Below are 24,113 nucleotides of genomic sequence, written 5' to 3' on the forward strand. Positions count from 1 at the left end.
AGATTCTACAGGAGTGATAAAGGTTCGAAACGCACAGGCGTGCGAAAACTTGCGACTTGCATCAAACATTTTCTGATGGAAGGGGAGCCTAGTGGAGGCTGCTACGCGGGTGCGTTCGTCCCTCCCTCCTTCTATTTTTCACCCCCCTCAAAAAAAAGGAAGTCCACTGGGTCAAACTTCTACATAATCATGCTCGTGATAGGATTTCATGTTATACATTAGGATGATCTTGCCAAAAACTTGCGTGAGGGGACGGATTCATTCTTATGATAATGTTCCTACACGTCTCATTCTGGACACATCGCTTTAATTTCTTGCATTATTTAAGTTTCCAAAATTATTTCAAACTATTTGTATAATATTTTTTTCATTTTAAATTATATAAAATTGTGAGGTCCGATTCTTTTGGCCAACCTAAATTTTTGAACCAAGCCCGGTCCACTAGACCAGCTTGGAATGGGTTGGTTTAACCCAGCCATGGGTTAGGCAGCATGTGCTCCGTATGTGCCAAAGCAACAGAAGACTCCTGATAAGAGTCTTTTCCTCTTCAACTTCTAGTGGGAGTTAGACAAGGGTGGCTACCGGAATAAGAAGGTTCCCCTTGAGCTTTAACTCTCGGGCAACCCACTCCGCTAGAACTCTCTGGCAAAGGCTGTAGACGATAATCCCTGTCAATATCCATGCCTTCCTGGACGCTTCCACTCGCTCTGCCAGCAGCTCGAGAACCTCTAAGGCCCTGTTTGGGAGAGCTTTTGGAGGGCCAAAAAGCACTTTCTGGCCCTCCAAAAGTACTTTTAGGGAAAAAAGTGTGTTTGGTAAAATTTCCAAAAAGCTGTTTCAGCTTTTGCGGGAAGCTGAAAACAGCTTTTTGGCAGAAGCTCAATTTTGGAGCTTTCCGAAAACGCTGTTTTCAGCTTTGTCGGGAAGCTGTATTTTTGACCAAAATACCCCCATTTAAAAGTTTCTTTTTCCTCCCAAAAATCTCAATCCCACCGCCTCTTTCTCTCTCACCATCCCCCCCTCTCTCTCTCTCCCTCTCTATCTCCTTCTCCTCAATGCCGTCGGCCCTCCTCTTTTTTTTTTTTTTTTTGGAGGCAGCCACCACGCCGGCCACCCGTGGCCGCGCCCCTCAGCCCCCACCCAAGCCCCCCGCCGCTGCGACCCACCACACAGCCAAAAAAAAAAAAGGAAGGGGAGGAAGGGGCCGCCATGGCCGCTGCCTCCCCGGCCGGCCCGCCGTCTCGGCCCCCTCCCGAGGCCCTCCCTCCCCCGCGGTCGCCGCGGCACGCCGTCCCGGCCCCCTCCGAGCCCCTCCTCCCCCGCGGTCGCCGCGGCACGCCGTCCCGGCCCTCTCCCGAGCCCCCTCCCCCCGCGGTCGTCGGGGCCCGCTGTCCCGGCCCCCTCCCGAGCCCCCCTCCCCGCGGTCGCCGCGGCACGCCGTCCCGGCCCCCTCCCGAGCCCCCCTCCCCCCGCGGTCGCCGCGGCACGCCGTCCCGGCCCCCTCCCGAGCCCCCCTCCCCCCGCGGCCGTCGGGGCCCGCTGTCCCGGCCCCGTCCCGAGCCCCCCTCCTCCCGCGGCCGCCGCGGCCCGCCGTCCAGGCCCCCCTCCCGCAGCTCGGTCCCCCTTCCGGCGCCGCCGGCTTCGCGGGAGAAGAAGAAAGGAGAAGAAGGAAAGAGAGGAAGGAAGGAGAAGAAGAGAAGAAAAAAGAAAAGAAAAAAGAAGAAGAAAAGGAAAGAAAAAAGAGAAGAAAAAAAAAGAAAAAGAAAAAAAAAAGAAAAATAAAGAAAAATAAATAAATAAATAAATATGTATATAAATGAACGAATAAATAAATAAATAAAATAATAAATAAATATATTTCAATGAAATAAAATAATAAATAAATAAATAAATAAAAATATTAGTAATTATTTAACCAATTTTTTCACCTAGTTAGAAAATTTGTTAGAGAAATAAATGGTCATCAAAAGAGTACAAAATTAATTTATACTAATAATTATAATATTTTATACATTTATTATTGTATTATACTATAAATATTATGTTATGTTAAATAATTTAATATTATGTTATGTTAAATAATTTAATATTATTTTAAATTATTATCCTATAGTATACAATGTTATAGTACTATATTATAATAATATTATGTTACATTACATTAATATTATACTATATCATATATTTATATATTAATATATATTATATTTTATTATGCACTATTGTATAATACTAATAATGTCCTTTATGGTCATTTTGCCATACAAAAGTACTTTCTCAGTTTGTTTACCAAACAAATGTTAAAGTGCCACAGCACTTTAGAAATGTAGTTACCAAACAGCAAACAGCTTTTTATAAAAGCTCTACTTCCAACAGCTCTACTTCTAACAGCTCTACTTCCAACAGCTCTACTGCCAACAGCTCCCCCAAACAGGGCCTAAGAAGTGTTGTTAGAGGTTCTTGAGCTCCTTCTCCGAGATCTTGTGATTGGTCCACACCGGTTGCCTAGGGGGACCCTGAACCACCGTCAACCACGAGAGGTTCTTCTCCATTTTCCTAGGAAGGGGCCGAACCTCGCTGCCAGATAAGCCTTTCGCAGATCTCGACGGTCAATCCTCACTACCGGAGAACTCCTTCACCAATCTCGCACTATGGTTGCCCATCCTTTTTCACTCACCACCCATTCAAAAGAAAGCCCCAATCACCACACTAAAATTTGGTTGCACTAGGGACAAAGTTACATCATAGAAGTGGCGAATTACGGGGTTATATTCAGGAGAATGACTAGAGGCAGAATTTGACACTTTTATTTTAAATTAAAATTTGACTAGAGCATAATGTAAGATCTTTTTAATTATGTGCGATGTTATAATTTTTTTTTTCTAGTTATTTAAATCAAATTTTGAATATTAGTTATTTAAATTTATTCCCCTGCTTGCTTTTTGATACTGTTGTGGAGAGTTCTCTATGAGTATACAATATTTGCTGCGACCTCCTGCTCGTAATTTCGGATCAGAGACATGACAAAAATATTGATAATTTTTTTTAAATATAACTATCGGAATAGTTTCCAACATAAGAATGCTTTATATTAGTTAGAATAATCAAATTATGAAAAGAAATACGGCTTTGATTCCACCGCAGTGATCCAGGTTCGAAACGCACGGGCGTCGATTAAATGCGGGGACCGGATGCCTCCGCCTGATTTGCTCGATGGAGTCGCTATCTGATCTGCCGTTTACTTAGATGGTGCTGGTGTGACGTACTCACATAGGGACAGTGCTGCCATGCTGGTGGAGCTCTACCACGGGTGGAAAGAGTATGAGTAAAAAAAGTTCTATCCACATCGAACATTCTCCAGCAGGGAGGGGGGCCAGTGGAATTGCTACGTGGGTGAGGTTCTTCTCACCCCGTTCTTCTCTTTTGTTTAGCAAAAAAAAAAAAAAAAAAAAAACAAAGAAAACCAAAATCTACTATGCTATAATGCAAAAGCTAGCCCTCGTGACAAGCGCCTAATGTGCTCTAGACTCCCCAGTCCATCGCTTTTCCATCATGCGGGGAGCACGCGCAAAGTTCTCGCAGTTGCTAAGAAGATTGTTCTCGGCAAATATCCGCAGCCACCCGAGCACCCTGCCCTCTCCTCGCTCCCTGGTCTCTCGCTGCAAACGAGGGAAACCCACCTCCTCTGCCAAAGTTGCACCGACGCCGTCGTAGCTTCGTCCCCCCCAATCGAACAGCGGCCAATCCACAGGTAACTTCAATATCCCTTCTTGACTTCCTCTCCCCTTATTCCCCTTTACATCATACCCTTTTGTGCTTCTAATATCCCTTTCTCCAATGCTTCATTTCGACTCCCAGAGGCACCATGAGAGCTCTCGGCCACCCCGGCATCACAATTTCCGGCACCTATGTTCTCTTCTCCCCCTCCAAAACCCCGACTTTTTGCTTCGGCTGCCTCACCCAGCAAATTCCTTTCACCAGAAAAATCCTTGATTTTTCTGGAAGCATCAAGAAGAAGAGCAATGTTCTCATCACTTCAAGGAGTTTCACAACTTCTTCTGCCTCCTTGGCACCCTCCGTCCCTTCGAGCCGCAGGCCTTCGTCTTCCCTCTATGCTCGGCCCAGCCTGCTCCAGATGAAGGACGAGCGCGCCGCCAACCGCGCCCGCGTCTACGAGTTCCTCCGCGGGCTCGGCATCGTCCCGGACGAGCTCGACGGCCTCGAGCTCCCCGTCACCGTCGACGTCATGCGGGAGCGCGTCGACTTCCTCCACTCCCTCGGCCTCACCATAGAGGACATCAACAATTACCCCCTCGTCCTTGGTTGCAGCGTCAAGAAGAACATGGTCCCCGTTCTCGATTACCTCGGGAAGCTGGGTGTCCGCAAGGCCACCATCACGGAGTTCTTGCGGCGGTACCCGCAGGTCCTCCACGCGAGCGTCGTCGTCGATCTTGCACCTGTCGTGAAGTACTTGCAGGGTCTGGACATCAAGCCCGGCGACGTCCCTCGGGTCCTCGAGCGGTACCCGGAGCTGCTCGGGTTCAAATTGGAGGGCACCATGAGCACGTCGGTGGCCTATCTGATTGGAATTGGAGTTGCAAGAAGAGAGCTAGGAGGTGTTCTCACTCGATATCCGGAGATACTCGGGATGCGAGTTGGGAGGGTGATCAAGCCTTTCGTCGAATATCTTGAGAGCCTGGGTTTACCGAGGCTGGCAGTGGCAAGATTGGTTGAGAAAAGGCCTCACATTCTTGGCTTTGGCTTGGACTACCAAGCGAAACCCAATGTCGAGGCTCTGCTAGAGTTTGGTATTCGGAAGGAGGCATTAGCTTCTGTGATAGCACAGTATCCCGACATTATGGGTATTGAGCTGAAGGCTAAGCTTGTCTCGCAGCAAAGCTTGTTTGAATCGAGTATTTTGGTGGGTCGTGATGAATATGGAAAAGTCATTGAGAAAATGCCTCAAGCTGTTAGTCTTAGCCGCTCTACTGTGCTGAAGCACGTTGATTTCCTCAAAGGCTGTGGCTTTTTGTTGAAACAAGTGAGCAGAATGGTGGTTGGCTGCCCTCAATTGCTTGCATTGAATCTGGATATTATGAGAATGAACTTCGAGTATTTTCAGACAGAGATGAATGGGGATTTGGAGGAGCTAATTGCTTTTCCTGCTTTCTTTACATATGGTCTCGAGTCTACAATAAGACCAAGGCATCAGATTATGGCCAAGAAAGGGCTGAAGTGTTCACTTGGATGGCTGCTAAATTGTTCTGATGAGAAATTTAAAGAACGAATGAGTTATGACTCCATTGGAATCGAGGAAATGGAAACAGAACCATCGTTTGACATGAAGACATTTTTAGAACCTAGGGAGGAAGATGATTCTGGATCTGAATACGATGAAGACAGTGAGTTTGAGGACGGTGATGATGTGTTTATGTGAAATTTACTTAACTGCCATTTGTAGTTAGCGTTGGTGGGTAGTTTCATCTGAAAGCTATTTGGAGTTACTGTTGGTGAGTAGTTTCATCTGAAAATGATTTGGGAGTGTGCTAATTGACTGCCATCTTTTGGAAGCCTTCTTCAGTGATCTTGTGATGTATACAGCAAAACTTTTCATGAAGAAATGATCCCTTGAAAAGCTGAGTGAGAACTGAATTTTATGATGGACTAATTGCAATGTCAAGAGCTAAAGTTACAGCTAGTGATGGTGTAATCATTCAGAATTTTGTTGTCTGTCAAATCTTTTATGAGATGAAAGATTGTATCGCTGGTAAAAATTGTTAATGTGATTGAACTGCTTGTCTTCAGCATCCATATTTGATAATATATATGTGTGGCTGTGGCTTGTTGGAGTAAAAACAAGCCTGGATACCTTTTAGGTCCTAAAATTGATATCCATGTTTACATAATTGTTATAAATATTGCCTGATCAGATATCCTTAAATACTTTTTATGATTTTAATCATCGTAGAGAAGAAACTTAAATAATAAATTCGTTTCATAAGAGGTCATTATTGAATTCATGCATTTTAAAGTTTCTTTCCCAACTTAAGGCATGCTCCAAATCAGTCTGTTCTGCACCGTCTATCTGTTACAAAATTTCTACTTCAGTGTTTCAAACTGATTCTTTTAGGATGTCCTTTCCTTTAAGCTTCAGAATTCATATTTAATGTTCTTTTACTGATTTCCATTTTTTGCATGCCTCAACATGGTCATTCAAGAACTTTTCATATGTGTTCACTGAAAACCTTCATGAATAGCAGATGACCCCTGTTGCTGTTCAAAACTTAAAGCATGATAATGCTTTTGTTTTACTTACTGAATCACAAACCATGCAAAATTCTCTTTTGCTGAACTATACTAGTTTCCTTATGTTTTTCTTGCATTTGAGAAAGAAATCGTAGTCCTTTCATCGATGTATATTGCTTCTTTTGTCAGGTTTTTGCGGTTATTTCTAAAGTTTTATTTCACAAAGATCCATATATCAAAGTGATTTGTATCATGAATGAACATTATCACTTTGGATCTTATATGTGACTTTTCTAAATAAGAAACATTGGACACCATGATGCTGGTGACCCAATAATGTATTGAAAGCATAATGTGCCCATGATGGATCCAATCCCTGCAGAAAACTTTTTTTGAATAGTCCATGGCTTGTCAAAAGAAGCCATGAGTGCCTGTTCCAAGTACTGTTTTGGACTTTACAAGAGCCATTCTCTTGTCTCTTTCACATCCATTTTATTTAAAGAAGGCATTCAGCATTCCCTGCTTCCCTAGGAACCTACCAAGTGGGCTCAGCAGGCTCATATCAGGTGTGAAAAGAGTAATGCTTATTTGAACTACGAATGTGAGCTCAACCCTGTTGCTGGCTGCCATCTACAGGATCAATATTTTTTGGAATTCATTCGACGAACACCCTAGCTAGCTTATGCTGCTGGAATACCATGGTAACCTCAGATCTATATTTCTTGATTGACTTGCTAGCTTTGAGAAGCTGTTTAACGATAAGAAATTTTGTTATACCAATTGTGTAATTAGGCTTCAGGGTTTTGTGACTTTGCATCAAATCGACAGGGCAATGTTTAAGAGATCTTTCATTGCAGAGAAAAGATTATTGCATGTTCAAAGAAGATGAAGTTAAACATGAAAGGTAAATTTCTTCCTTCAAATTATACCCAAATCACTTGTGTAGACCCTTTGTTAGGAGGCCAAGAGTGTCATGGACTTCACAAATTCTGAAAACTTATGATGAGCAGCGCCGTGTAGGAGATGGAGATGTTTGTTGTCTTTAAGGAAAGTAGGTTTTTTAAGATCCATTGCTTGTGGAAGATCATTGATGCATATCAGCAAGCCCTTAGGTCAATGCTGGACAGGCTTCACATTGTATGAGGAAGATTTGTGTATTTTTATTGCCTTTACCTATTCTCAAATTGTATCTTTTGTCAAGATAAGAGCAATATCATGAAGTTCGAGAATTGCAACAATGATAAAGTCTGATCCACCAAATTGTGGTAAATATTTGAGTGTGTTTTTTGCTTTATATTTCTTGCAACATCGTCCTTTTGATGCTTACATGGACTATAAGGATTTCTATCTAGAAAAAGGGACTACAAAGATGTTCTACCGACATCTTGTTCTTAGTGCTTTTATTTCTAAATCTGCACTTACCACCACCATCTACCGCCATATCAACTTCTCTTGAGAAATTTTCTTCCATTAGATATTTTTCATGGAGACATCTCAATTCATCGCAAATACCTAATCTCAAATTTGTCAGAAACTTTTCCCCTAACTTTTTTTTTTTTGAAGGCCAGAACACCTTGCCCTGTAATTTTTCAATATTTGCAGTTTCTGTAGTTTGCTAAACCCAAACTTTGTGGAAGCCTTAAAGATACCTTGAAGTAGCAATCAATTTCTAAGGATATTTAAACATTTCAGCAAAGTCACTCACATATTTAGTTTCATCATTCGCCTGGCTTTACGAATCATGATTCCAACTGAAGTTCCTTAATTACTCTGTTTACTTTCCATTATAGCATCTTCTATCTACTGCTGTGAGTTGAAGGTACCAATTTTTAAACTTGAGACTAGAGTAGTAGCTTTATGTTATAAAATGAAAAAATTTATAGCCCAGGCATATGCATCTTGTGCTGGTCATGATTTGAGCACTAGCCGGTTGAATTGTTCTGAAGCGCAAAGCATGACTGAGTGCGGTTCATCTACCAGCAGACTCCAAATCTCAAGCACATACATGGTCTCTTGCTGTTTTTTTTAGGTTTTCTTACCCTTTCTTTTTTTCAGCTTATGCTTGTTGTAGGAGACTATTTAAATAGGCTTTGGAATAGGATAGTACTGGAATATGAAGCTAAAAACTTTGATGTATGAACCTGATTAGGAATGGTATTCATAAAGCAAAAGCACAGACTGTGAGAATCCCTCCCTTCTTTTTTCCCCCTCTGAACAGAACACTTGGTTTGCTTCCTTTTATCATTACATTTCCCCTTCTTCATGCCTCAAGATACAAGATCTCTTGTTCAGGCAGATGCAGTAGGAATTGTTTTGTTAGAATGTAATCTTTCTTTTTTTCAGCTTATGCTTGTTGTAGGAGACTATTTAAATAGGCTTTGGAATAGGATAGTACTGGAATATGAAGCTAAAAACTTTGATGTATGAACCTGATTAGGAATGGTATTCATAAAGCAAAAGCACAGACTGAGAATCCCTCCCTTCTTTTTTCCCCCTCTGAACAGAACACTTGGTTTGCTTCCTTTTATCATTACATTTCCCCTTCTTCATGCCTCAAGATACAAGATCTCTTGTTCAGGCAGATGCAGTAGGAATTGTTTTGTTAGAATGTAATCTTGTTTGTTATTTCTTCTACCCTTTTTTTTTGGCTTTTTGGCATCGTCCCCCCCCCCCCCCCCCCCCCCCCCCCCTCTTCACCCCAAACCTCAAAAAAAAAAAAAAAAAAAAAAAATCTGAAACTTGTTGATTTTTACAAAAATAAAGTAGCATGTTGTTCCCCATTCTTCTAGGTTCATGCAGTTTAGTCGATATCTGATCTCGATTTCTCAACCCAACCCACCCACCATAAGAAGAAAAAGGTCCTTTTAGAAGAGTCAGAAAGATGAGAGGGGAAGTGGGAATTCCCTCAACCATGAAGTTCTAATATTTTGAAGCAAAGTTCAGAGTAAACTGAAGCTCCATAGCCACTCACCTTTTGGAAGCTTATTTTCATGAGTATATCCCTTTTAAGTGAGATAAGAGAAGTGTAATAACTAAAAATATATTTATCATATGAAGCAATTGTGGAATAAAAACAATCTTGAATCATTAAACATCATTCCGTCCTACTAGTTTTCACATGCATTGCATATGGTCAGTGCTAGTGGTTCTAAGTGAAAGCTTCATCTTCATATAATAATATGAAAAATATGATGTTTATATCAGCCAAACACAGTTAAATGCCCAGAGAAAATCATTTTCAAATATATAGAATTATCGATCTATTACAACAAAATTCTGATTTAATTTCCCTACCAAATTGTATCAAAACAATCATCCAACTTTTCGAAGGAAAGGAGGAAATGTAGCAATCTTCTGACTTCTGAGAAGCTTTCCAGAAGACTTTGGCTAACCCCAGTCTCTGTTATTTCAGTTGCTTTATGAATGAGGGGAAAGGTGGCAGTCTCTCATGGTTTAAGCTTCACTTACTAGACCGATGGATTTAAGCTTTAGCAGTCTTCCAAATCTGAGATCAAATATCTTCTTCTTTAGACAAATATATACCAACATGTAACAATATCTTCAAAAGAAAGAACCAGTCAAGGCATGGAAATGGTGCTTGGTTGATGCAATTTTACTATAGATGGTTTATAGTTAAGTTTGTGGATATATCTTGTATGTGTTTGCTTCATTAATTCATTATCTGTAAGATAGCAAGATTAGTATGAAGTTTAATCATTCAAACTCCTTTTTTCTAGCCCCCCTCAACCCCCACCCCACAACTGCACCCCCCTGCCCCATCCAGTTTCTTTTGTTGCTTGTGATTGGAAATCATATCTCACATAGGTTGGTTGGAGCAAATTTAGCATTTGGTTGGGGTATTAACACATTGTGATGCCAATTATATCCAGCTTTTAATTCATTGTGGTTTCTAAGATCCTTAGCATATGTTGGCCAATCTACTGTTTCTTTGCATTATCTTAGCAAACAACAATCTAATGGTATGCACCAACAAACCATTCTCTTCCACCTTCATTCAACCATAGTCTTGAGTCTAATGTCTCCACAATCACTCTGAATTGTGTAGACTAGCAGTGCACTTTTTCTATGCAATATTCGCTCTACTATTCATGCAAGATCCTTTTCTGAGCTTGGGCTCCACCTCCGGAACACCGAGGAGGTTCATGGCATGCCCTAGATGGACCTAGAGGATAAGATTGCCTGCTGGATCAAAGCCCTCAACATGAAGAAAAAAAGAGACTAGGCAAGGATCCATCAGTTTGGATCAAAGTCATGGATGGATAGTCTGGAACAATTTGGAAACTTGAAGGATCTGTTAAAATTGTCTTAAAGTCGAGAGCGTGCCTTTGGGACTAGTCCAAAGTTGAGGGGGTGACCCTATAATTTTTCCAAAAAGAAAAGAAGAGCCTAGGCAAGGATCGAGGGCAAGAAGCTCTCACTCGATCAAGCTTCCTATCTCGTTGCGCTGCAAATAGTTCGGTGCAAAGGTTAGGCCTATCTAGCACTTGTTGAATGTTTAAATAGAATTGATTTATTTTGTTGTTAGAACAAAAATCGACTTAACCTCTATCAATTTCCTACTCCCCCTCCTTTTTTTCCTCCTATTATTCCTGTAATTCATTTGCTTCAAACATGTTTAGCATATTATCATTTTATGAATTAAGCTTTTACAGATGAAAATATATTCAAAATTATAAATTTAGTTTCCGTTGTTTCCATCACCAACTATTTTATCAGTCAGACTATTTATTGAACTGAGATTGGCACTACTTTAAGACTAAATAAGTAAAACTATCAACTGTTCTCACCTCTTTATCACACATGGCTGCTTTCAGAAAATGCACTTGGAACGCATAGGGTGCGGGCACAGTTAGGTTCCATTCAAGCTTGTCCAGAATTCTTTTCTCCATGGTCAATATCTGCTCTCTGCGATATGCCCGCATATGAAGTCCTTGACCAGCTCTCAGCCAATTTCAACAACTCAGGAATCAATACAAGAAAACAAACACATTAAAGAAATAGTCTTTGGTTAAAGAATATTATAATTACTACCTCTGGAGCCTCCATGGTCTTCTCCTCGTACTCGATGAGCATAACACTCATACCCACAAGCTGCAACTTTATCCTCAGGACTGTTTCCATGGAAAGGTACAGATTAATTATGTAAAATGTAAGGTAAGAGAGCCTCAGTTCTCAGCTTGAACTTATGGTGTTCTTCAATCAGCCAATCAGCAAATCAGCCAGAATTTCTCTCATCTTTGCGTTGATCTTAACTTGGGAGCCCACATAGTCAGAAAGAGCAAACGCTTGTCAGCTATGATAGGTAAACTAAAAGGAGAAACTGCAACAGAGACACTATAACAACCCAGGAGGAGAAGAAGCCTTGACATGGAGGGTGATGCTGTAGTTCCTCAGCAGCAGCGAGGTGGGATAGAATCAGAAGCCCACTTCTTTCAAATCTCATTCTTTTTTATCTCTTAGTTTGGTTTTTGAATGGTTTCATGAGAGAAAAACATTTTCTTGCTATCTTTTTCTCATATGAATCTTTAATTGTCTTCATCCTACTTTGAACCATATCTATCTTAATGTTCTTTATAGGTTTTTCGTTTGTTTATCTGTATGTTAGCCATTGTGAAGATCTTTTCTTCGTTTTCTCCTTTACCTTTTTTTTCTTTTTTTTGTTGCATTCTTTTGTTTCTTCTTTTCCTGTCTAATTTTGGTTTCCTCATGTTAAATTTGTTATTTGAGTTCTTTCCATGTTCTTTTAGATCAACTGTACTGGAGGTTTTCAGAAATGCTCTATTCTGAATCTGAGCAGCGAAGGGGAGTCGCGAACAGCCTGCCCTCCCCAGTCATTCTTTTCTTCCGTGTAGGTTTTCAAACGTTGTAATGCGTGTATTTTCTCCTACATTGTTATGTGGATTCAATGCTCTGTTTTCTCTCTTCAATTTTTAGTTTGTTTCTACTAAAGAGATGGGAATTTTGGCAACTTTTATTAGCTTGATCTTCCATTGTGAAGGTTGTTGCTCTTCTACATGCCATAATGAATCGCCATGTATTGGCCCTTGTTTTATTCTTTTTGTGTTAATTCTTCTGATTTTGTCCTGAGCATTAGGTGCTGCTGTTGGGAAGTAAAAAGCAGCAGCTGGAGCAGATGGAAAGAAACGAAAAGCACTTGGAGACATTGGTAATGTTGTTACAGTCTGGGGTGCTGAGGGGTAAGGATGTTTCAGCTACGATGACTTAAAGTTACAAAACCTTTGTGAGCTTCTTTCTTATTGATTTAAATCTTTTTGCATTGCTTCTTGGAAACCACAGCCTCAGATCTGTTGCTCTGTGACTAGGTTGACTTCAGCTTTAGGTTTTTTAAATTATTTCAAAACGATCGCTTTAGCTATTCTAAAACGTCTAATACATTGCTTGGATGCTTTCAATCAGAATTTTCGCTAATTAAGTTTTCTTTATTCTTAATTAATTTATCAGTCTTATGCATGAAAGTTTGATTGGATGACTTTAATTTTTTGTTCTTTAAGGTAAGAGTTTTGCATTCATCCATTAATTCATTAAATGCATCATAAAGCTCTTCAAAAGTAAAGCCAAGATGAGTTTCAGTGCTTACCTCATTGCCATCAGCCATTAGGCAAAGATTTGTCTTTTCTTGCGGTTCTTCTTCTGAAGATGAATCTTCAGTTTCACTCCAAGTAGTGAGGAAGAGCTTCTTCTTCTTTCCATATTTTCTCATTAGTGGGCAGTCGGCTCTAAAGTGATCGGGTTTCTTGCATTCGTAACAAGCGACTGCCTCTTTCTCTTTTTTCTTACCTTTTTCCTTATCAAAGGCATTTGAAGTGAATCTCTTCTTCTTCTTTCCATATTTTCTCATTAGTGGGCAGTCGGCTCTAAAGTGACCGGGTTTCTTGCATTCGTAACAAGCGACTGCCTCTTTCTCTTTTTCTTACCTTTTTCCTTATCAAAGGCATTTGAAGTGAATCTCTTCTTGTAGGAAGGTTTCTTCTTTCTTAGGAACCTTTTGAACTTCCTAACAAGAGCTTCTTCCTCATCTCCTTCTTCTTCATCCTCACTGCTGCTACTGTCATTTTTCTTGTGAGCAGTGAATTTGAAAGCTATTACCTTTCTCCTTTGGCTCTCTTTCTCGGTGTACTGCTTCATAGTTAGCTCATGGGTCATCAGCGATCTAAGAAGCTTTTCTAGTGGAAGTGTGTTGAGATCTTTAGCTTCTTGGATAGCTGTCACTTTAGCTTCCCATGTGCAAGGTAGAGAACGAAGGACTTTCCTGACAAGATCACTATTAGAATAAGTTTTTCCAAGACTTTTTAAGCCATTAATGATATCAGTGAATCTTGTGAACATGCATGTGATGGTTTCAGATGGTTCCATTTTAAACAGTTCATATTTATGTACAAGCATGTTGATTTTAAATTCCTTCACCTGATTGGTATCCTCATGGGTAACCTCAAGTCTATCCCATATTTCCTTAGCCGAAATATAGGTGGAAATCCTATTGAATTCATTTGTATCTAAAGCACAATAAAGTACATTCATTGCCTTAGCATTTAGTTGGACCCTTTTCTTATCATTATTATCCCAATCTTTTTCAAGCTTGGGAATTGCAATATTATCTACAATGTGTGTGGGAATGTATGGTCCATTTATTATTATGCTCCAAACATCATAATCTTGGGCTTGTATGAATATCCTCATTTTAGCCTTCCAATAGGTGTAGTTTGTTCCATTGAACAAAGGTGGCCTATTGGTAAACTGCCCTTTACTTAGGGTAGACCCAAATTGAGTTGCCATTTAATCTTTTGTTTTAATTAAATTGGATCAACAATCAATATTAGAGCACCTGCTCTGATACCACTTGTTGCCCAGAAGACAACCCAAGAGGAAGGGTGAATTGGGTTCTAATTAAAATTAGATTCTTTAATTTTATCTATTGAGGATTATGAAAGCTTTCTTGATTTTAAACAAATGTAATTAAGTAATATATAAGAAAACAGTAAAGAAGTAAAGCAAGATAAACCACAATACAAACACAAGGTTTTTATAGTGGTTTTAAGTAAACCAACCTTGTTCCTACATCCACTCCCCAAGCTTTCCTTGGGAATTCACTATAATCCTAAGATTACAGCCCGGTTGTTTTACAAGCTCACAACCTAACTTGTTGTTTTCATAGGATCACAACGAACCTGATCGATTTTCCCTGGCTCACTGACTAATACCACTCTATTTATTTTTCCGGACTCACAAACAACCCAGTTGGTTTTACGGGCTCACTAACCAAAATCTACACTGTTGGTTTTACGGGCTCACCAACAAACCTTAACCCCTTGATTGAATCAAGTAACAAATATCAGAGAGTAGAGTTTAAAGATTACAAGCTTCAAAATAAGCAGATATAACAATGTAAATAAAATATAAAGAAAGAAGCTCTCAAACAGAGTTTGCTGATGCAAGGCTTGGCTTCTCTTTTACTGGATCCTCTCTTCAATGCGCTGGTAGTTGAGGATCACTTCAATGAGCCTTTAATAGAGCAGAATTAGGTTACAAACCTAAGAACAAACAGAAAGTACTTAAGAACTTCTTTGTTAAAGTAAAAAAAACTAAAACTAAAAATATAACTTGCTTCTGCTGTGGTAAAGTATGTCACAAAATAAACATATGTAATTTCAGAGCAGAATTAGGTTACAAACCTAAGAACAAACAAAAATTACTTAAGAACTTCTTTGTTAAAGTAAAAAAAACTAAAACTGAAAATGTAACTTGCTTCTGCTGTGGTAAAGTATGTCACAAAATAAACATATGTAATTTCAGAAAAACAGAAAAACAAAAAAACAGAATAAAGTAAAAAAAATTTGGGTTCCAAAAAGAACCACTTATACTAACCATGAAGGACCCAAGAAGGTTTGGGTACCTAAATCTGCTTGATTGTTGCTTCTAGGAGTATCTTGCGGCCTAACATAACAAAAGAAGTTGGTATCTTGATAGTGGCTGCTCAAGACACATGATGGGTGACAAGATCAATTCTTCACCCTTGAAGCAAAGGAAGGAGGAGTGGTGACTTCTGGTGATAATGGCCAAGGTTGCATTGTTGGTATTGGTAAAATTCAAATCACCCCTTCTACCTTTATAGATAATGTATTATATGTTAATGGTTTAAAGCACAATCTTATTAGTATTATTCAATTATGTAACAAAGGATTTAGGGTTACCTTTGAAGCATCTCTATGCATTGTAACTAACCCCATAGATAATGACATTATCTTTATAGGACATAGACGTGGCAATATATACATGATAAATCTAGATGATCTTACTATGAGTAGTCATTGCCTAGTTGCCACGGATATTAGAGTTAATGAAGCTAGTTGGATATGGCATCATAGATTAGGTCATACTAGTATGGATCTAATATCTAAGTTAATAAAGAAGGAACTAGTTAAAAGAATTCCTAAGTTAAAATTTGAAAAAGATAGAATATATAAAGCATGTCAATTAGATAAACAAACAAGAAATTCTTTTAAATCTAAAGACATCGTGTCAACCTCTAGACCACTAGAATTACTTCATATGGATCTTTTTGGTCCTACTAGAACTACTAGTCTAGGAGGAAAGAAGTACAGGTTCGTAATAGTAGATGACTTTTCTAGATACACATGGGTACTGTTTTTGGCACACAAAGATGAATAGATTCTTCAAGTAACCTCAAGTCTATCCCATAATTCCTTAGCAGAAATACAGGCGGAAATCCTATTGAATTCTTTGCATTTAAGGCACAATAAAGTATATTTATTGCCTTAGCATTTAGTTGGGCTCTTTTCCTATCATTATCATCCCAATCTTTTTCAAACTTGGGAATTTCAATATTATCTACAATGTGTGTGAAAATGTGTGGTTCATTTATTATTATACTCCAAATATCATAATTTTGAGCTTGTATGAATATACTCATTCTAGCCTTCCAATCTTTTTGCATTGCTTCTTGAAAACCACAGCCTGAGATCTATTGCTTTGTGACTAGGTTGACTTCAGCTTTAGGTTTTCTAAATTATTTCAAAACGATCGCTTTAGCTATTCTAAAATGTCTAATACATTGCTGTCTCTCAAAAAGTTCTGATGCTCGGCTTCAAGATGAAGCACAAACAGCCATTACCACTGCTGCTAATGAGGTATAAACGATGATCTCTATCATTTATACAGATCATCGCGATTCATTATGGCATGTAAAAGAGCAACAGCCTTGACAAAGGAAGATCAAAGTGATAAAAATTGTCAAAATCCCCAACTCTTCAGCAGAAACAAACTAAAACATGAAGAGGAAAAATAGAGCATTGAATCCACATAACAATGTAGGGAAAAACACACCATCAAAACAGAGCATTATAGCATCTGAAAACCTCCAACTACAATTGATTTAAAAGAACATAGAATGAACTCAAATAACAAATTTAACATGAGGAAACCGAACTTAAACAGGAAAAGAAGAAACAAAACAACAAGAGAAAAGATTTTCCCAACGGCTAACACACAGAGAAACAAACGAAAACCCTATAAAGAACATCAAGAGAGATATGGTCCAAAGAACGAGCGAAACAATTAAAAATTCGTATGAGAAAAAGATAGCAAGAAACGGCCTTTCTCTCACCAAACTATTCAAGAAACCAAACTAAGAGATAAAAAAGAATGAGATTTGAAGGAGGTGGGCCTCTGATTCTATCTCACCTCGCTACTGCTGAGGAACTACAGCATCACGCCTCAATGCCATGGCTTCTCCTCCTCCTCCTTCCTGGCTCTTCCCAAAGCTCAACAACACGGAAGAAAAGAAATGCTGGAGGCAGGCTGTTCGTGACTCCCCATCTCTACTCAGATTTGCCAACGTAGAAGAAATCCAAAGGCTTCACAGGGGTGACCAAAAGAAAAGTAGGAGGGAAACTGACAAAAACGCTTGCTTTCCGGCCTCTTCCTTCCCTTCTTTCTCGTCTCTCTGGTTTCTTTCTTTCGTGATGGATGTTGTCTGGTTTCTTTCTCTCTGTCGTTCTTTTATAGTTTGTTGGATGAGAAGGGTATGCGGAGAGGATATCCCTGTGGGGCGAGGATACGCCTCCAACGGTCGAATTAAATCGAGAGCTCGACAATAGGAGAGACGCCTCCAACGGTCGAATTAAATCGAGAGCTCGACAATCGGAGAGACGCCTCCAACGGTCGAATTAAATCGAGATCTCGACAATCGGACGGCTCAGAGCGAGTGAGGGGCTGTAGCTGTCGGGTTGAGGGTGGGGATTAAACGAACAAAGTTAAGAGCGAAGGCGGGACACGCGCTGTACGGACATTCTCTGATGGATTACGGTGGAAATTATCCTCTAAATCTTGGTTACTTTTCATTATCTTTTGAGGAAGTGTGGAATGGGAGAGATAGGGTATGTTCTCGTGGCCTTGCGGATCAGCGATGGGTTTATTGGGCTTTTTCAAGAACATGCATCTTTTATTTTTATTTTTCGGACTAAAGTGCAATATTTAGTTTATTCCAACAATATCGAAGTAGAGCCGCCCAAGGCTCTAGCCTAAAGACTATTAGCTATAAATGCATTGAAGCGACTCTTAGCTATGAATTATTAAGGCTCCCAAGCCTAAAGACCTCTTAGTTACAAATGCAGCATTGTGGCTGCCAAGCCTAAAGACTCTTAGCTACAAATGCATCGAAGTCTCCAAATAATTTTTATATTTATTTATTATTATTATTAGTGAGTTCGTCTTAGGCTTCCAAAACTACTGAGCCACTTCTGTGTCGAAACACAAGTTGGTTGCTGGTTGCTTATTATTATTAACTAGCAGCACTTAGCATGTGGGATGGGTATATAGAGATGGATGGCAGTCATGCCATCAAACAACAAAATTTATAGATTTTTTTTCTTATTTTTTTCAGTGTTTAAAATGAGACCTGTTTGGCATGGAAAAGGAGGTGGATTGTCATGGCGCCCCATTATGGTATTCATGAGGCTAACTATCAAGTCTAGGTTAGGAGTATATTGGTGAAATACTAAGCTTGTATGTTGCATGCAACCTATGAGAAATCAAAGAGTACTTCACAAATAACTACGATTTTATCAACTGAGGAAGTATTTAACAATCTCCTAGTAAATTTTTCATAAGAATCATAGATGAAAAGGCTAAATGATTGTCGACGCAATATATTCTCTATCATCTCCAAACAATTCGAACATAATATAAGATTTCTAGAAAGTAAGACTTCTTCTTTTAATATTTTAGTTATATTTTGAGTTAAAGTTTTTGAGAAGGATACGTAGAAAAACAAAGATGCTCTAGGATGTAAATGCATATGAAAACTTTCTTTGATCCATCTTAAAGTGACTTGGTCATACAATAGTCAGCTATCTGCATCTATTGCACCAATACCTACAAGTCACACAAATTCTCTCATGCTACGTGGTACAAGAAATCTTTTGTTTTTGGGTGTGTATGTGTATAGAAAATGAGTTTGTATCCTCTCTAGTTTGTATCTAAACTAGAGAGAATTGGTTCTCCAATCGCAATGGTTTGCTACTGACACAATGGTCATGATTGGATGGGTCCTACGAACTACTTGTCCATGCATGTCAGTGGAGATGATCCAATCAAAGTCATCACATCGATCACAAATGGCCATCATTGGAATAGGTCCTCTCTTATTCAAGAATACATTGGAGAGGATCTCAGCTCAGAAAAAATGAAACTCCCTTGCATTGCGGTAGAAAAAGTTTTATGACCCAATAGGCAATAGCTTAGAGTTAAACCTTCTCTTGTTTCTTTTTTGATATAAAGTGGCTGTATTCAAATTTCTGCACTCACATCACAGAGACATGAGGCCATCTTGGAAAATTTGTTAATCACATTGGCTGAAACTCTAGTGGGAAAGGTCTGCTACTCCCATGGATCAGTTTTCAACTAGGAAGACTCGTCATTCCCACTTGAATAACTCGCCAAAACATGCAATGGACTGACTTGTTGAACCCAAAAAGTTACAGAGAGGGGAAGGAATCCACTCGCATGCATGAGAATCTCAACTTGAGATCCACTAAAAATTCGAAAAGGAATGTAAATTAAGTATTTGCATTGGTACCAATGGAGTTGTTCCAAGATTTCTTAGACTTTTAATTAGATCTCGGGCCACGGCCCTTGAATACTGAAGGGGCAATCTAGGCAATATAATAACTACTGGTTCTACCGGTTAAGTTCGATAGTGGGACCCTTCCCTCAAAATCTGATGGTTTCCACCCTTCTCCTCCATCTATAATAGGGTTGCAAATAGGTCTGGTCAAAGAGGATTATGCTTGACCCCAACCTGGCTTGGTTTTGTATTTGGGTTATGATTTTAGATCCAAACCTAACCCATCATCTGATCAGGCAGATCTATGGAAAGAATTTTAGACTAAGCGGATTATTTGGGTTGAGTCGAGGTCAAGTATGATAGGACCCAACCTGAAACATTCAAGTTTGAGTTGGGATAGAGTTCGATCAAGTTCGTAGTTAGAGTTTAGTATCTAGCGATTAACCAAAATTGAATAGTTGATAATTAAATATAAAATAAAAAAATAATAAAAAAGAGCTAATTTAAACATAAGTTTTTTTTAAAAAAATCTTTCATTTCATCAAACTAATGGATCATTCTTATGTTTATAAACTATGATTTTTAATATATTATATTGATATGCTTAACGGTATTATAAATAACAATATACAAAATCAAACAATAGATGAGAGGAGATGTAGTTATTAAGATAAAAAATGAGGAATTACTTTAAATGAGATTTTATTCAATGAAATGGGAAAGATTATCAAAATGGAGAAGACAATTTATATAATTCAAGGTTTTGGACTGAGCCGGATCAAGTTCGATTAGAGATTGCCCATTTTCGTTGATCCAAATTAAACCCAAATAATTTATAGATTAGGTTAGCCTAGGTTGAAAATTACAATATCTAGTCCATACCCAAAATTTAGATAAGATCCAATTTTTGAAGCCAACCTAGCACATGGGTCTTAAAAAACAAATCAGGTCAGGACCAGGTCTAATCACAAATCAACTCAAGACCAGATTTGGTCACAGATCAGCTCAACCCATATCCAGCCCTAATCTGCAATACTCCCCCTCCCCCCACTTCTGTCCTATCCTTTAGATAAGCCCCCTACATTGTTCCCTCACATAGCTCTGATTTACTCCTGTTTAATTTTCCGCTTTCACCTATTTGTGCCTCCTTTATTAATCTCTCACTTATCTTCATATTGCTTGTTACTGAGCTCTTTAACCCCTCCCTCCTTCCTTTTTTACGGCTTGCCCCTAATATCTTTAATATCATATGTACATTGCTTCATCATCCATGTTGTAAATACCTTAATTGATTCCTATAGACTACCTCATTGCCACTGATATATTGTCCACGTTACTTCATTGTTCATCTTCTAAATACTCAATTTCATGAGGGAACAGGAAAAAAATTAGGAGTGCAATAAAAAAGAGAGTTTGTATAGAAGAGCTTGAAATAGAATAAAGAAAGATTATATAAAAGAAAGATGGTTAATATGCTTGGATCACACAAGGAAATAAGAATAGAAGAAAAATTGGTTGTCGAATTCCAATTCTTATTTCTTCTAAATTAGGAAAAAGATTGGATATCTATTTTTTATTTATTTATGTTGAGTACATAATTTTAACAAGTACCGCCAATAAAATACGACATATCTATTGATTCTTTCTTTTAATCTTGGCTCTTGAATCAAAACTAAAGAGGAGCTCACAAAAAAAATTATAGGTATCGAAACAAAAACCTTTAAATTATGGAAGGATGTTATCATCTTTGGATAAATTGGGACTCAGAAGTCTAAAACTACTTTCCTCTATCTTCATCTCTTTCTTTTTCTTTTCTCTCCTCCTAAGCAATAGGGAAACTAATCCTCTTACTTTCCTCTATTGCATATCAAGGAAACAAAGATGTAATCTTGTTGGACTGCATGGTACATCTATGTTGTGTTGTTTAGCCTTTTCTTTAATTGTTTTTATCTTTATAGAATGATTGTTCTTTAATAGAAATGATACAACTTAGTTGTTATATGATGGAGCAGTCATGCTCAACATTTTTCCGTTACAAAAATTTTTCTCATGAAATTATTTGTTGAAAAAAATCCTTATATCATATTGGATTTTGTTCCACCACTTTAACTATAATAACATGAATTGGATATTTTAGATACATATCAAAACTGAGTTTGTCACACCCAAAACCCATCATTCAAGCCTAACATGTGGCATAGCCACACACCCCCTAGGGCATAATCATGAGAATATTCAAGGTCTAATAATCTAAACCAAATCATTTACAGCAGAGGATGAAAAGTCAATATATGCAAAACATAGTTATAAATCACTAAGAATTAGAGCTATCCAAAATATAGGGTATAGAAACATCCGGTATTGGATACAAGATCTAACTAATATCCTCTCTTCAAAATGCTAGATCAATCCCATGAAGTTAAGCACCCTGTGGCTCTGAAAAGAGATAACAATAATATAAGCCGATAACACAGAAAGAATCCTATACATGCGCACGCACAGACTAGAAGAAGATAGCAATTTTTAGCAAATATATAAATGCCAAGATAATATCAAAATATATCTGTTATAAAATTCATATGGTAACATTTTAATGATAAAATATATATTTAACATATCCAAAAAAATGTTTCGCATATAAATCAAATAACATTACCATATGCATATCACATAATATCGGTAAAGCAATTCTATTTCATAAAACATATAATCAAAGTAGTAGTTCCATTGTATGTATACATATCATATGCCACTAGATCAGCAATTCTAGCCATCAACAATCTCAATTAGATTACTTATTATCTATTTCGCATAGGTCGAATCTGATATCTTATTTCTGGCATTTGGACTGGCCACGATGGAACTCCAGCCCGCGGCAAGGAAATCTCACATTACTCGTGCCACACTTTAGCCTGTAGCTAGTGACCAAAGTGCCATGTTTCAATTCATGACTAGTAACCATAATCAGAGTGCCATGCTCTAGCCTCTGGCTAGCATGAACCTGTGGATGGCAATCCCTCATAGCAGTGAGTCCAGATGTCCCCCTTTCCTCCATCTTACTATTATATTATATTTATCTTATTATTCGATTTGGGCATTGGACTAACCACAACCACATTCTAGTCTGTGGTAGGCAAACCTCACATCACTCTTGCCATACTTCAGCCTATGCCTAGCAACCAAAAGTGTCACATTTCGGTCCATGTTTGGCAACCATAACAAGGGTGTCATTGTTTGCATGAAGTTCCTCTTGCCCAGTCTAAGGGAATGGACATACTAAAGAATTTGTCGGCACAAGTTAAAAAGCAAGATAGATAGGTGTGCGAGTATGCTATAGGTATTAGAGCAACCGAAAAGATGGTGATCGAAAGAAGGATATGAGAGTAGCATAGATCCAGATGCCTTGACCTTTAAGAACTTTTACCATTGTCTCACCACTATTCAAAGAAGATGGATTCGGATAGAAATAGGAATGGAACTCGGGCTATGGTAGTAGAGATCTAAGTTAACACTACTCCTAATATAAAAGTTACTCCTAAGATAAGATAAAATGCATTAATTGGTTTGTCAAAAAGTTCTACTGCTCCTTGTAACTAGTAATATGTGTGCTACTGATCATCTTGAACACTTGTCCTTGCTATTATTTGCCAAATAACCTGTCGTTGCCATATATAATAGGTAGTGCCACCCCTCCTCTCACATCATGGATAATAGGATGATGGGTATAACTATCCCACTCTTTCCATGTTATGAATAGCAGGCAAATGGATGTATCTACCATCCTTAGATTCAACTCCATTCAGACCTTGACAAAGACCAATAACTTCTTCGGTCTACACCACATTCATTGGGTTGCACCTTCAGTGTTTCGACTTACACCCTTCTTACTTTATTAGCCTTTAGATCATAATTGGTCTGAATGTGGTGTAAACAGTCACGGTCTAGCCCATGACTAGCAAACTCTCATCATAGCTAGACCAACACCCCCCACCCCATTTTAGTTATAATTTCTTTACGATTATTCATTCAAGGCATGCATACATAATTAAGAATAATTAGAAATCATGTGGAGATAAAATATATCATACTCACAAGCATATAAAATATCCATAACCATATGAGTGGTTGTGTAGATGGACTCCTACCTTAACTTATAGTGCAGTCAATCGACGTGCTATGCTTAGTTCGTAGGCACACCTAATGCACCTAGTTGAACTAAAATTAATACCTAAAATAAAAATTTGAAATCAACCTTTAATTTGATTAATTAGTTGCTAATTTTTCTTTTTTCCTAACTTCCAAAAGTCTGATTTTTTAACCCTAACTTTAACCAGAGATCTTCAATAGCCTGTCACACTCCAAACCCACCGCTTAGGTCAATCGCATGGCATGGCCACCTAAACCCTAGAGTAGTATCCTAAAGACCATGCAAGGCCTAAGAAAATTAAATATCAAACAACTCTAGAATTTAAAACAACAGGTTGTAGCCAAATAATCTAACTAAATAAATGCACCATGATCAAATAATCAAACTTATTCAATTATAGAATATTCAAATATTTATTTGGTCTCAAAAAATAAACTAACTAATGGCTTCATCGCTTGAGCTCCACGCTCATTCCAATCGAAACTATGCATCCTGTATATACTCGCACCAATATAGATATATTAAATATAAAATAAAGATTAACTATAAGCCATATCAAAATGCAGGCAAAAGTTATAAAATTTTATATTGATTATT

General features: G+C 38.5%; 2 protein-coding genes across 7 annotated transcripts; one reads left to right on the plus strand and one right to left on the minus strand.

Moving 5' to 3' along the window:
- The first annotated feature begins 3,513 nt into the window (after positions 1–3,513).
- LOC103696016 (transcription termination factor MTERF4, chloroplastic-like) lies at positions 3,514–5,823 on the plus strand. The gene is made up of 2 exons (XM_008777499.4): positions 3,514–3,751; positions 3,859–5,823. The coding sequence occupies exons 1-2, from the start codon at positions 3,516–3,518 to the stop codon at positions 5,435–5,437; spliced, it is 1,815 nt and encodes a 604-aa protein (XP_008775721.2). The 5' UTR covers positions 3,514–3,515; the 3' UTR covers positions 5,438–5,823.
- A 3,575-nt stretch (positions 5,824–9,398) lies between these two features.
- Positions 9,399–17,378, minus strand: LOC103698532. 6 transcript variants are annotated; one of them, XM_039132383.1, is made up of 5 exons: positions 16,987–17,366; positions 13,235–14,816; positions 11,299–13,097; positions 11,055–11,197; positions 9,399–9,751 (listed from the first exon to the last, which is right to left on the minus strand). In XM_039132383.1, exons 2-3 carry the CDS (start codon positions 14,059–14,061, stop codon positions 12,677–12,679), a joined length of 1,248 nt encoding a protein of 415 aa, XP_038988311.1. In that variant the 5' UTR covers positions 14,062–14,816; positions 16,987–17,366; the 3' UTR covers positions 9,399–9,751; positions 11,055–11,197; positions 11,299–12,676. The 6 variants fall into 6 exon arrangements, with proteins under 6 accessions (XP_038988311.1, XP_038988317.1, XP_038988318.1 ...); XM_039132389.1 differs by having other exon boundaries at positions 11,055–11,514; positions 12,866–13,097; positions 16,987–17,365; XM_039132390.1 differs by having other exon boundaries at positions 11,055–11,519; positions 12,866–13,097; positions 16,987–17,365.
- Between the last annotated feature and the right edge of the window lie 6,735 nt (positions 17,379–24,113).

This window comes from Phoenix dactylifera, chromosome 1 (assembly GCF_009389715.1).
Source record: "Phoenix dactylifera cultivar Barhee BC4 chromosome 1, palm_55x_up_171113_PBpolish2nd_filt_p, whole genome shotgun sequence".
In the NCBI taxonomy this organism is placed as follows: Eukaryota; Viridiplantae; Streptophyta; class Magnoliopsida; order Arecales; family Arecaceae; genus Phoenix; species Phoenix dactylifera.

Coding starts and splice junctions, on each gene's coding strand:
- LOC103698532 (XM_039132387.1), bottom strand. CDS start 14,061: ATGGCAACTCAATTTGGGTCTACCCTAAGTAAAGGGCAGTTTACCAAT. Junction 13,098..13,234: donor AAACCTTCCTACAAGAAGAG/ATTCACTTCAAA, acceptor GAAGAAGAAGAG/ATTCACTTCAAATGCCTTTG.
- LOC103696016 (XM_008777499.4), top strand. CDS start 3,516: ATGTGCTCTAGACTCCCCAGTCCATCGCTTTTCCATCATGCGGGGAGC. Junction 3,752..3,858: donor GAACAGCGGCCAATCCACAG/GTAACTTCAATA, acceptor TTCGACTCCCAG/AGGCACCATGAGAGCTCTCG.